Source organism: Mesoplodon mirus (genome assembly GCF_964341445.2).
Source record: "Mesoplodon mirus genome assembly, chromosome: 3".
NCBI classification, from domain to species: domain Eukaryota; kingdom Metazoa; phylum Chordata; class Mammalia; order Artiodactyla; family Ziphiidae; genus Mesoplodon; species Mesoplodon mirus.
The window spans coordinates 36,686,958-36,698,965 of NC_138978.1; the positions used below are offsets into that span (position 1 = coordinate 36,686,958).

At 34.3% G+C, this 12,008-nt stretch overlaps 1 protein-coding gene across 5 annotated transcripts in view; it reads right to left on the bottom strand.

Annotated features, from left to right (window-relative positions):
• SCMH1 (Scm polycomb group protein homolog 1) overlaps nucleotides 1-12,008 on the bottom strand; it is a 199,266-nt gene that overhangs the window by 125,832 nt on the left and 61,426 nt on the right. For all 5 annotated transcript variants that reach the window (XM_082616150.1, XM_082616153.1, XM_082616149.1 and 2 more), the window contains one exon: nucleotides 544-778. In XM_082616150.1, coding sequence (XP_082472276.1) covers nucleotides 544-778 — 235 coding nt within the window. The remainder of the gene's footprint in view (nucleotides 1-543; nucleotides 779-12,008) is intronic.

Consider the following 12,008-nt stretch of genomic DNA (forward strand, 5'->3'; position numbering starts at 1 on the left):
GCAAAAAAAGGTGAATCTGATCTTGAGGAGAAAAATACAGTGGGGTTATTAGTTTAAGTAAAATAATGCATTTTACTTAATAATTGATTCAAAGTGAGAAAATTCCAAGGACCAAGTAAAAATTTAGGGGAAAGGAGATAACGGATCTTTGTAATAGTCATCCTTTCTACTGGGAGATTTTTCTCTCACTTCCTGTTATCACTGTAGGATTTGGTGAAAACTCTATGGTTTTTTGAGGCAAGTTAAATGTCAAGATTTCCTTCCATTCTTTTTCTCAGGGTAAAGGGGAAGTGACAAAGGAGGATGAAATGTGTGGTTTCTTGTTAGAAAAAGAAGAGCTTGAGAGAAGCTTGGGTACCATAAGTTAACGTAGAATGGATAGGTCCAGATTTTTCAGGTCATTTCATTTTAGGTGGGCCTTTTCTTTTGGACCATATGAAAAAAGAAGGGATAGACAGAGGACCCTATGTTTTTCTTTAACAGGATGTACAATTTGGGGAAGATAACTAATGGGCTAGGGAGAGCTTGGGTCTAGTTACTCACCCAGTGGGGGCTGCAGCATACCCCCATTCTTCTCACAATTCCCGATAGGCTGGATTTCAGCTGAGTCAACCAGACGCCAGAAGTCATTCTTGTTGTCGCTGCCATCAAGGCGAAGGCGGAGGCGAGCGCCTGTCAGTCCAACTACTGTGGCAATACAGGTAGATGTGGTGTTCCTGGGATCCTGTGCTTCCAATTTCATACTGATCTTGAACTCGTTGCTTGGAGGTGTGTAGGACTGAGGAGAACAAGCCATGGGGATTAGGTGAACTAAGAATAAACGGCATTTTCAGTAAGGATATTAAGAGATGGAACCTGAAAGTTTATGCTTTGGACTCAAACTGGTTACAGCTGGGTCAGGAACAACCCCCCTGAATTATTCCCTAGTACTTAGGAAGGGTTTCATACAAAATAAACACTGAAATGTAAAATGAAAGGGAAAAAATTACTTTCCACTGAAGCATCAAATATTGACTCACCAGTAAGAAAAGGACAAGAATGTCTCAAGTGGCCCTTGCTTAAATGCTGTTTTTTATCCTATTGTCTCCAAATCCTTAACCCTCCAGGTTTTCTTAACATTTTCTTTTTAGCAATCATCCTATTAAACTATCATATCCTTAGTGTCTCTTCATGGAGCATTTCAGTGTATTGGTTTGTATGTCTACTACACAGACTAACCATTGGCAGTTGATTTTTTTTTCTTACTTTGACATTAACTTATAAATCAATTCCTATTTTTTAAAATAACTTTTAGTTATAATTGACATACAATAAACTATACACTTTGGTAAGTACCGACATATGTATACACTCATGACACCATATACATCACGTACACCCTGGAAAACATCACCACAATCAAGATAAGGAACATGGACACACTCTCAAGTCTTGCATATCCTTTTATAATCTCTCTGTCTAGCTCTTCCCAGACTTCTCTTTCCAGGCAAACATTGCTTTACTTTCTATCAGTGTAGACTGGTTTGCATTTCTAGACTTAAATGGAATCACAGAGAATATACTCTTTTTTGGGGTCTACTTTCTTTCACTCAGCATAACTATTCTGATATTCATCCATTTGTTGAACGTATCAATAATTCATTATTTTGTTAAGACCACATTTTTTTAGAGCAGTTTTAGGTTCAAAACTTAGCAAAATTGAGAGGAAGGTACAGAGCTTTCCCATAAACATCCTGCCGTAACAGGTGCAGAGTCTCCCCTATTATCAACATCCCCTACCGCATTTCTTAAAACTGATGAACCTACACTGACACATCATAATCACCCAAAGTCCACAGTTTACATTAGGGTTCTCTCTTGGTGTTGTATATTCTATGAATTTGGTCTAATGTAGACATGTATCTATCATTATAGGATCATACAAAATAGTTTAACTGCACTAAAAATCCTCTGTACTTTGCCTACTCATCCACTCAGTCATTGGCAACAACTGGTCTTTTTACTGTCTCCATAGTTTTGCCTTTTCCAGAATGTCATATGGTTGGAATCATACAGTACATAGCTTTTTTAGATTGGCTTCTTTCCCTTAGTAAACTGCATTTAAGCTTCCTCTATGTCTTTTCATGGCTTGATAGCTCATTTCTTTTTAGGGCTGAATAATATTCCATTATCTGGCTATACCACAGTTTATTTATCCATTCACCTACTGAAGAACATCTTGGTTGCTTCCAAGTTTTGGCAATTATGAATAAAGCTGCAATAAACATCCATTTTTTGTGTGGACATAAATATTCGACTCCTTTGGGTAAATACCAAGGAATGCAATTGCCAGATTGTACGGTAAGAGTATGTTTAGTTTATAAGAGATCACCAAACTGTCTTACAAAATGTCTGCAACATTTTGCATTCCCACAAGCAATGAATGAGAATTCCTATTGCTCCACATCCTTGCCAGAACTTGGTGTTATCAGTGTTCTGGATTTTGGCATTACAATACGTATGCAGTGGTATCTCACTGTTGCTTTAATTTGCATTTCTCTGATGACATATGATTTAGAACATCTTTTTAATGCTTTTTTGTCATCTGCCGATCTTCTTTGGTGAGGTATCTGTTAACATCTTTGGCCCATTTTTTGAGTTATTTTTTTATTTTGAGTTTTTAAGTGTTCTTTGTATATTTTGGGTAACAGTCCTTTGTCAGACATGTCTTTTGCAAATATTTTCTCCCAGTCTGTGGCTTGTCTCCTCATTCTCTTGACAGTGTCTTTCATAGAGCATAAGGTTTTATTTTAATGAAGTCCAGCTTATCAATTCTTTCTTTCATGAACTGCGCCTTTGGTGTTGTATCTAAAAAGTCATTGCCATACCCAAGGTCATCTTGGTTTTCTCCTATGTTATCTTCTAGGAGCTTTATAGTTTTGTGTTCTACATCTAAGTGTGTGGACTATTTTGAATTAATTTTTGTGAAGGGTGTAAGATCCGTATATAAATTCCCTTTTTTTTTTTTTTGCATGCAGCTGTCCAGTTGTTAAGACCTTTGTTGAAAGGACAATCTTTGCTCCACTGTATCAGCATCGTTCCTTTGTCAAAGATAGGATGACTATATTTTTATGGGACTATTTCTGGGCTCTCTATTCTGTTCCATTTACCTATCTATTTCTTCTTTTGCTAACACCACATTCTCTTTTTTTTTTTGAGAATTTTAAGCCTTTTAATTAAAACATTAGAAAACTTAAATGCATAATAAATACACTATTTGATCATTTAAGGGGGTCTTAATTTCTATCAAAGAGCATTTCTTTAAACACAACTACAAAAATTTGTAGGCAAGGACATGTGTACTCCTTTCTACCCTAACCATCAAATCTGTGATATGTGAATAGGACAGTCTTTGGGAGGGAGTGTGTGTCAAAGGGAAAAACGCAACACAGGAAAAACAACAATAAAATAGGTCCAAATAACCTATGTTAGTACAGCTCATACTTTATATTTGTACTACACTTTATAGTTTATGAAGTGTTTTCCATTCATTAGATTATATAATCTTCAGAACTCTTTAAGGTAAAATTGTATTGTCCCTGCTGTACCCCTAAGGAAACCACAGCTGGAAAAAATTAAGTAAACTATGGATTATTAAAAGTATTTATAAATAATTATTACTTCAATTATATTGTTAAGAACTGATGTTCTTAAAAGAAAATGCAAGAAGGCCAATGTCTCCTGTCAATCTATGAATTTTCAAAAAAAAAAAAATTCAGTTAAACTTTCAGGGATAATAGCCCATTAAGGAAATGGTAAACATGTAGCTACTAATTAGAGCTTCCATTGGGATAACTGCTTCATTTTGTTTCACTGGCCAATATATTTGTCTTTTAAAGATAAGTTCTCAAACATAGAAGTCAAATACACTCAATTTTTAGTAAACTGGGCTACTAAGGTTTTTTTTTTAAGTAAAACGTTTCCTTCCTATGATATAAAATGAATATTACATTTCATTTCTGAAAAGTACAACATTATGAAAAGCCATTTAAAATAGATGACATTCAGAAAGTGTATAAAACTGAGCTTCCTCAGTACTACAGAAAATATGAATTAAAATATAACATGCATTCTGCTCTTTTTAACATCTATATTGGAGTATAATTGCTTTACAATGGTGTGTTAGTTTCTGCTTTATAACAAAGTGAATCAGCTATATGTATACTTATATCCCCATATCCCCTCCCTCTTGCATCCCCCTCCCACCCTCGCTATCCCACCCCTCTACATAGTCACAAAGCACCGAGCTGATCTCCCTGTGCTATGCGGCTGCTTCCCACTAGCTATCTATTTTACATTTGGTGGTATATATAAGTCCATGCCACTCTCTCACTTTGTCCCAGCTTACCCTTTCCCCTCCCCATGTCCTCAAGTCCTTTCTCTATGTCTGCATCTTTATTCCTGTCCTGCCCCTACTTTCTTCAGAACCACTTTTTTTTTTAGATTCCATATATATGTACCACATCGTCTTGATTACTATAGCTTTATCAATAAGTCTTGAAGCTGGGTAGTGTCAGTCCTCTGACTTTGTTCTTCTCCTTCAATACCGTTTTGGCTATTCTACATCTTTTACCTCCCCATGTGACCTTTAGAATCAGTTTGTCACTATTCATAAAATAATGTGCTGGAATTTTGATTAGGCTTGTATTATGTATATTAACCTTGTATCCTGCAACCTTCTTACAATTGCTTATTACTTCTAGGTGTTTTGTTGTTGTTGTTATTGTTGATTATTTCAGATTTTCTACATAGACAATAATGTCACCTGCAATCACCTGCAAACAAAGCCAGTTTTATTTTTTCCTTCCCAATCTGTATATCTTTTATTTCCTTTTCTTGTCCTATTGCTACATTTAGGACTTCCAGTATGATGCTGAAAAGGTGTAGTGAGAGGGAATATTCCTGTTCCTGATTTAGTGGGAAAGCTTCTAGTTTCTCACCATTAAGTATGATGTTGGCTTTAGGTTTTTGGTAGATATGATCACTCAGCATAACTACTCTAATACTCATCCATACTGCTGAAAGTATCAATAATTCATTTCCTTTCACTGCTGAGTAGTATACCATGCTGATGAACAGTTGTTGTGTTTCTAGTTTTTAACTATTACAAATAAATCTATGAACATCCATCTATAAATCTTCATCGGAAATACACTTTCTTTTCTGTTGGGTAAACATCTGAAAGTAGAATGGATGGGTCATATGGTAGGCATTTGTTTAACTCATATACCAGAAAATGTACCTTTTTACAGTGTATAATTCAGTGAGTTTCAGTATATCCACAGAGTTGTGCAAATATCACTCCATCTAAATTTGGAACATTTTCATCAATCCCCCCTGAAAGGAACCCCATACCCATTAGCAGTCTCTCCCCAATCTCCCCTTAACCCAATGCCTGGAAACTATTAATCTACTTTCTGTTTCTGTGGATTTGCCTATTCTGGAGGTTTAATATAAATGAAATTACACAATATGTGAGTGGCTCCTTTCTTCACTTGGCACAATGTTTTCAGGTTGAATCTATGTTGTAGTGTTTATCAATACTTCATTTATTTTCATTGCTGAATAACATTCCATTGTAATGGATATACTACATTTTTTGCTTATCAATTCATCAGTTCATGGACATTTGGGTTGTTTCCTCTTTTTGGCTTTTATATATAATTATGCCACGAACACTTGTGTATCAATTTTTGTGTAATCATATGTTTTTATTTCTCTTGGGTATGCACCTAGGAGTGAGATTGCTGGGTCATATGCTAATTCTATGTTTAACATTCTGAATAACTTCCAAACTGTTCTCTAAAGTGGCCACAGAATGTTATAACCTCACCAGCAACATATGAGGGTTCCAATTCTCGATATCCTCATGAACACTTGTTATCGTCTGCCTTTTTGATATCAGCTATTCTAGTATTTGTGAAGTGATATCTCATTGCAGTTTTAATTTACATTCCCCTAAAGACTAATGATATTAAGTATCGTTTATGTGTTTATAGGCCATTTGTATATATTTGGAAAATATCTATTCAAATTCTTTGCCAATTTAAAAATGAAATTATTTGTCTTAACTGTTGAGTTGTTCATCATATCTTCTGGATACAAGTCCCTCATCAGATCCATGATTCGGAAATATTTTCTCCCAAAAGGCAGCTGGGTCTTTTCATTTTATTGATAGTGTCTTGGGAAGCACAAAACCTTTTAATTTTGATAAATTTTGAAGTTCAATCTATCTATAATACTTTTTCTTCTGTTTTATGCTTTTAGTGCCATATCAAACCATGGCCTAATCCAAGGTCACAAAGATTACTCCTGTGTTTTCTTCTAAGAGTTTTATAGTTTTAGCTCTTATGACTATCATCCACTTGGGAGTTAATTTTTGTATATGGTGTGGAGATAGGGTCAAACTCCATTCTTTTGTTTGTGGATATCCACTTTGTCTTTGCATTAGTTGTTGAAAATCCCACTGAATTGTCTTGGCATCCTTGTTCAAAATCAATTGAACATAAATGTAGGAGTTTATTTCTGGACTCTCAAACCAAATCCAGTGATCTATATGTCTATCTTTATGCCAGTACCACGCCGTCTTGAATACTGTAGCTTTGTAGTAAGTTTTGAAATCAGGAAATCCTCTACTTTTGTTGCCCTTTTCTGAGATTGTTCTGGCTACTCTGGGTTCTTTGTATTTCTATATGATTTTAGGATCAACTTGTCATTTTCTGCAAAATAGCCAGCTGGGACTTTGATAGGAATTACATCAAATCAATAGATAAATTTGGAGAGTATTACTATCAGTTGTGTGATTTGTCAATATTTTCTCCAAGTCTATGGCTTATATTTTCCTTCTCTTATCAGTGTCTTTTGAAGAGCAGAAACTATTAATTTTGACATTTACTTTACAAATTTTTTTAAATGAATCATGCTTTTAAGGTGTTTTCTGAAGTTTTCTTTATGTAAGTATTTTGTATATTTGTTAGTTTATTCCTAAATATTAATTTTTTGTTGCTTTTGTAAATGGGAGTCTCTCTTCCATTATATCTTCTATTGAGTTACTTTTAACCATTGAGTAAAATACTGGCTTTAGTTCTGAGGTATACATATTTTTTCATGTTAAGGATGTATTATTCAGTTCCTAGTTTAGTTAGTGTTTTCTTGGTTTGTTTGTTTTGCTCAATAGTGTGTTGAAGTTTTTCTGTCAGATTATTTTCTGAAGTAATTGACCCATTTTACATTTTTACCAGTATTTTATGAAAGTTCCATTTATTCCACATCCTTGCCACTATTAGGTATGGTCAGTCTTTTTTTTAATGAGTGATATTTAAACAAATGTATAGAGATATCGCATTGTGATTTTACTTTGTATTTCCCTAATGAAATAATATTGACCATCAATTCACTTTTGCCACTGATTTATTTTCTTTGGTGTTTGTTCTGGTCTTTCAATCTGGATTGCTTTTATTTCTTTTATTGGCCTGGTGACATTGGTACTACAGTAATGAATAGAAGTGGTAAGGGCAGACATCCTTATCTTGTTCGTGACCTCAAGGGAAAACGTTTACTCTTTCACCATTAAGTATGCTATTACTAGATTTTTCACAGATACCCCTTAGAGTTTAGGATTTAGGAAATTGAAATTCCCTTCTATTTCTTGTTTGTTGAGAGTTTTTATTAGTAATGGACATTGGATTTTTTTAGATACTTTTTCTGCATCTATTGTGATGATCATAATTTTTCTTCATTAGTGTGTTCATATGGTGCATTATACTGATTGGTTTTTGAATGTTAAATCAACCTTGTATTATAGGAATTAAAACCCACTTGGTCATGATGAATTATTTTTATATATCATTGGATTCAATTTCTTAAACTTTTGTAAAACTGACTCCCTTTGTTATACACCTGAAACCAACACAACATTGTAAATCAACTATATGCCAATAAAATTTTTTAAAAAATTAAAAAAAATCAAAATATAGTAGCAGAAAAAGGTAAGGATGTTTGATGCTGAGAGAATAAAAGTTGAAACTGAAAATAATTTTTGTTCATAATTTTTACATGTATTTTCATATGGGATGTTGCTTTGTAGTTTTCTTTCCTTTTAATGTCTTTGCCTGGTTTTGGTATCAGAGTAATGCTTACCACATAGAATGAGTTGGGAGGTATTCCTTTCTCTTAAACTTTCTGGAAGAGTCTGTGTAGAATTTGCATTACTTTTTCCTTAAATGTTTGGAACAACTCACCAGCAAAGTTATCAAGACCTGGAATTTTCTTTGTGGGAAAGTTTTTAACTACAAATTCAACTTCTGTAACAGAAATAGTGCTATTCAGATTTTCTATCTTCTTGAGTGAGCTTTGGTAATTTGTGTCATTCATAAGAATTATCTGTTTCATCTAACTTGTCAAATTTTAAAGGCATAAATTTGTTCCTAATATTCCTTTACTATCCTTTTAATATACGTAGAATTAATAGTGATGTTATTTCTTTCAGTTCTGGTATTAGTAATTTGTGTTTTCTTTAATTGATTAATCTATCTAGAGGTTTATTGCTTTTATTGATCATTGCAAAGAACCAGCTTTTGGTTTCAATAATTTTCTCTGTTGTTTTTGTTTTTTATTTCATTGACTTATGCTCTAATTTTTATTATTTTCTTGCTCTTTTTAAAAATTATTTTTGAAAAATAATTATTTTTATTATTAACTTTCTCTTTTTTTCCCTAGGTTTTTTTTTTTTTTTTTTGCGTTATGTGGGCCTCTCACTGTTGTGGCCTCTCCCGTTGCGGAGCACAGGCTCCGGACGCGCAGGCTCAGCGGCCATGGCTCACGGGCCCAGCCGCTGTGCGGCATGTGGGATCTTCCCGGACCGGGGCATGAACCCGTGTCCCCTGCATTTGCAGGCGGCCTCTCAACCACTGCGCCACCAGGGAAGCCCTTTCCCTAGTTTTTTAAAGTGGAAGGTGAGGTCACTAAATTAAACTTCTCTTCTAATATAGGCGTTTAGTGCTACAAGTTTCCCTCAAAGTACTGCTTTAGCAGTGTCCCAGATTCTGAAATGCTCTGCTTTCATTTTGTTTAGTTGAAAATACTTTCTAATGTCCCTTTTTGTGTTTCTAAATATCCATGAGGTGTTTAGAAATGTGTTAGTTTCCAAATATTTGGAGATTTTCTAGGTAACTTTCTGCTATTGATTTTTAATTTAATTCCAATGTAATCAAAGAACATACTTTGTATTACTTAAATCCTTTTAAATTTATCAAGCCTTATTTTATGGTCTAGAATATGGTCTAACCTGGTAAATGCTCTGTATGCACTTGAAAAGAATGTACATTCTGTTACTGGGGAGTGTTCTATATATGCCAATTAGGTTAAGTTGGCTGATAGCATTGCTCAAGTCTACTATATACTTGCTGATTTTCTATTTGTTCTTTAATTATAGAGAGCCCTACAGACAAATTTTAGATTTATCTCTCCTTACAGTTCTATCATTTTTTGCTTCATGTAAGGACTGTGTGACCCCTTTTCATGATGAAATTACTGTATTTATACCTGATAATATCCTTTGCCTCTGGAATATACTTTGACATTAATATGCCATTTCAGCCATATTATGGCTTAATGTCAGCATGGTAAAATTTTCCATTCTTTTACTTTTAAACTATTTGTGTCTTTACATTTAAAGCATAATTTCTTGCAGGCAGTATATAATTGGGTCTTACTTTTTATCCAATGTGACAATCTCAGCTTGTTAACTGGGCCATTTTAGACCATTTATCATTAGATTATTGATATGGCTGGACTTAAATTCACCATCTTGCTATTTGTTTTCTATTATTTTAGTGGTTGCTTTGGGGTTTAGAGTAAACATATTTAAATTATCAGTCTATCTTCAAGTAATTTTATACTACTTCATGCATAAGAATTTTATAATAGTATACTTAAGATTTCTCCCCTTGGCTTTTATGCTATTGTTATTATACATTTTACTAATACATGTTATCACGTCTACAACACAATGTTATTATCATTGTTTATACAGTCAATCATCTTTACAGAGACTTAATAAGAACATCTTAAGTATTTACCCTTGTAATTATAATTTCTAGTAACTTTCATTCCTTTGTGTAGATCTGTAATTCTATCTGGTAACATTTTCCTTCTGCAAGATGGACTTCATTTAACATTTCTTACAGTGAGTCTGCTAGTGATGAATTCCTTCAGTTTTTGTGTGTCTGAAAGCATCCCTATTTGGCTTTCATTTTTGGAAGATATTTTTGCTGGATATAGAATTCTGGGTTGACAGTTTTTCTTCTGACACTTTGAAGACGTTACTCAACTTTCTTCTTGTTTGCATTGTTTATGACAAGAAAATATGTCATTCTTATCTTGGTTCCCCTGTATATAAGGCGTCTTTTTTTCTCTGGTTGCTTTTAAGATGTTCTCTATCCCTAGTTTTGATAATTTATGACATGCCTTAGTATAGTTTTCTTCTTGTTTCTTTTTTTTAGGGGATCATTTAGCTTCTTGAATCTGTGGATTTACAGTTTTCCTCAATTGTGGAAAATTTTTTGCCCTTTTATATTCAAGTACTTTTTCAGTCCCCCATCTCTTCTCTCCTTTGGGCACTTCAATTACATGGTCTATGAAGTTATCCCATGCCTCACTGATCTCTTTTTCATCTTTTTAAAATTCTTTTTTCTCTTTGTGTTTCATTTTGGATATCTTCTATTGCTATGTTTTCACATTTATTAATCTTGTTCTCTACCATTAACTGTTTCCCATCTAGTGTATTTTTCATTTTGCACACAGTGGTTCAATGTGAGTCTTTTTATATCTTCCATGTCTCTGCTTAACTTTCAACCATATGGAACATAATTAAAATAATTGTTTTAATGTTTTTATCTGCTATTCTAAGGTTTGTATAGGTTCTGTTTCAATTGATTGACTATTCTGTTCATTATTAGTTATGTTTTCCTGCCTCCTTACATGCCTGATTATCTTTGACTGGATGCCAGACATTGTGACTTTTACCTGTTAGGTGCTGGATATTTTTGCATTCCCTTCTTGTGCTGTGTTCCTAGATGCAGTTACGTTACTTGGAAATAATTTGATCATTTTGAGTCTTGCTTTTAGTTTGTTAGGCAGGTTCAGAGCATGCTAATCCTGAGGCTAATCATTTCCCACTACTGAGCAGGATCTTCCCAAGTATTCCACCCAATGCCACATGAATTATGAGATTTTCCAGTCTAGCTGGTGGGATCAGGTACTATTCCCAGTCCTGTGTGAACACCAGGCTCTATCCTTTTACTATCCTTCTAATCCTTTCAGACGGTTTTTCCCTTGGCTTGGTTGCTCACATGCATATACTGAACAACAGTACTTTGATGAACACTTGAAGGGGGGTTTCTACAGTTTTCTTTCTGTGCAGCTTTCTCCTCTCTGGTACTCTGTTCTGAAAATTCTAGTTTCCCTGGGCTCTCAGTTCCATCTCCTAAACTTAGGGAATCTCCCAGGCTCAACCTGGGTTCCCCTTCCCTGGGCCATGGTCTCAAAACTATCTTAAGGCACTAAATATAAGGGGGCTCAACTCATTTGTTTTCCATCTCCCAGAGATCACTGTGCTTGGCTGCCTGATCTTCAGTAACTTGAAAACCATTATTTAATAGATTTTGTCTTTTTAAATCATTTCAGGTGGGAGTATGAATTTAGTCCCTGTTATTTCAAATGAGCAAAAGTCCTAAATTTGTACTTTTATTTATTTTATTTAGAGCATAGACAAAATTAAAATTCAAAGTGAAACATTGACAGTTTGTGGAAATAACGATTGAATATTACAGGGAGGGAGATATAAACAACTTCCTGATGCGTAGCTCTATTTAGCAACAGTACACTTCTTTGTTTACTAGCCTTATCACGTACTGATATAGTCAACATCATCTGTACATTGTATGGGGCACTTAATCCTATGTAGGAAG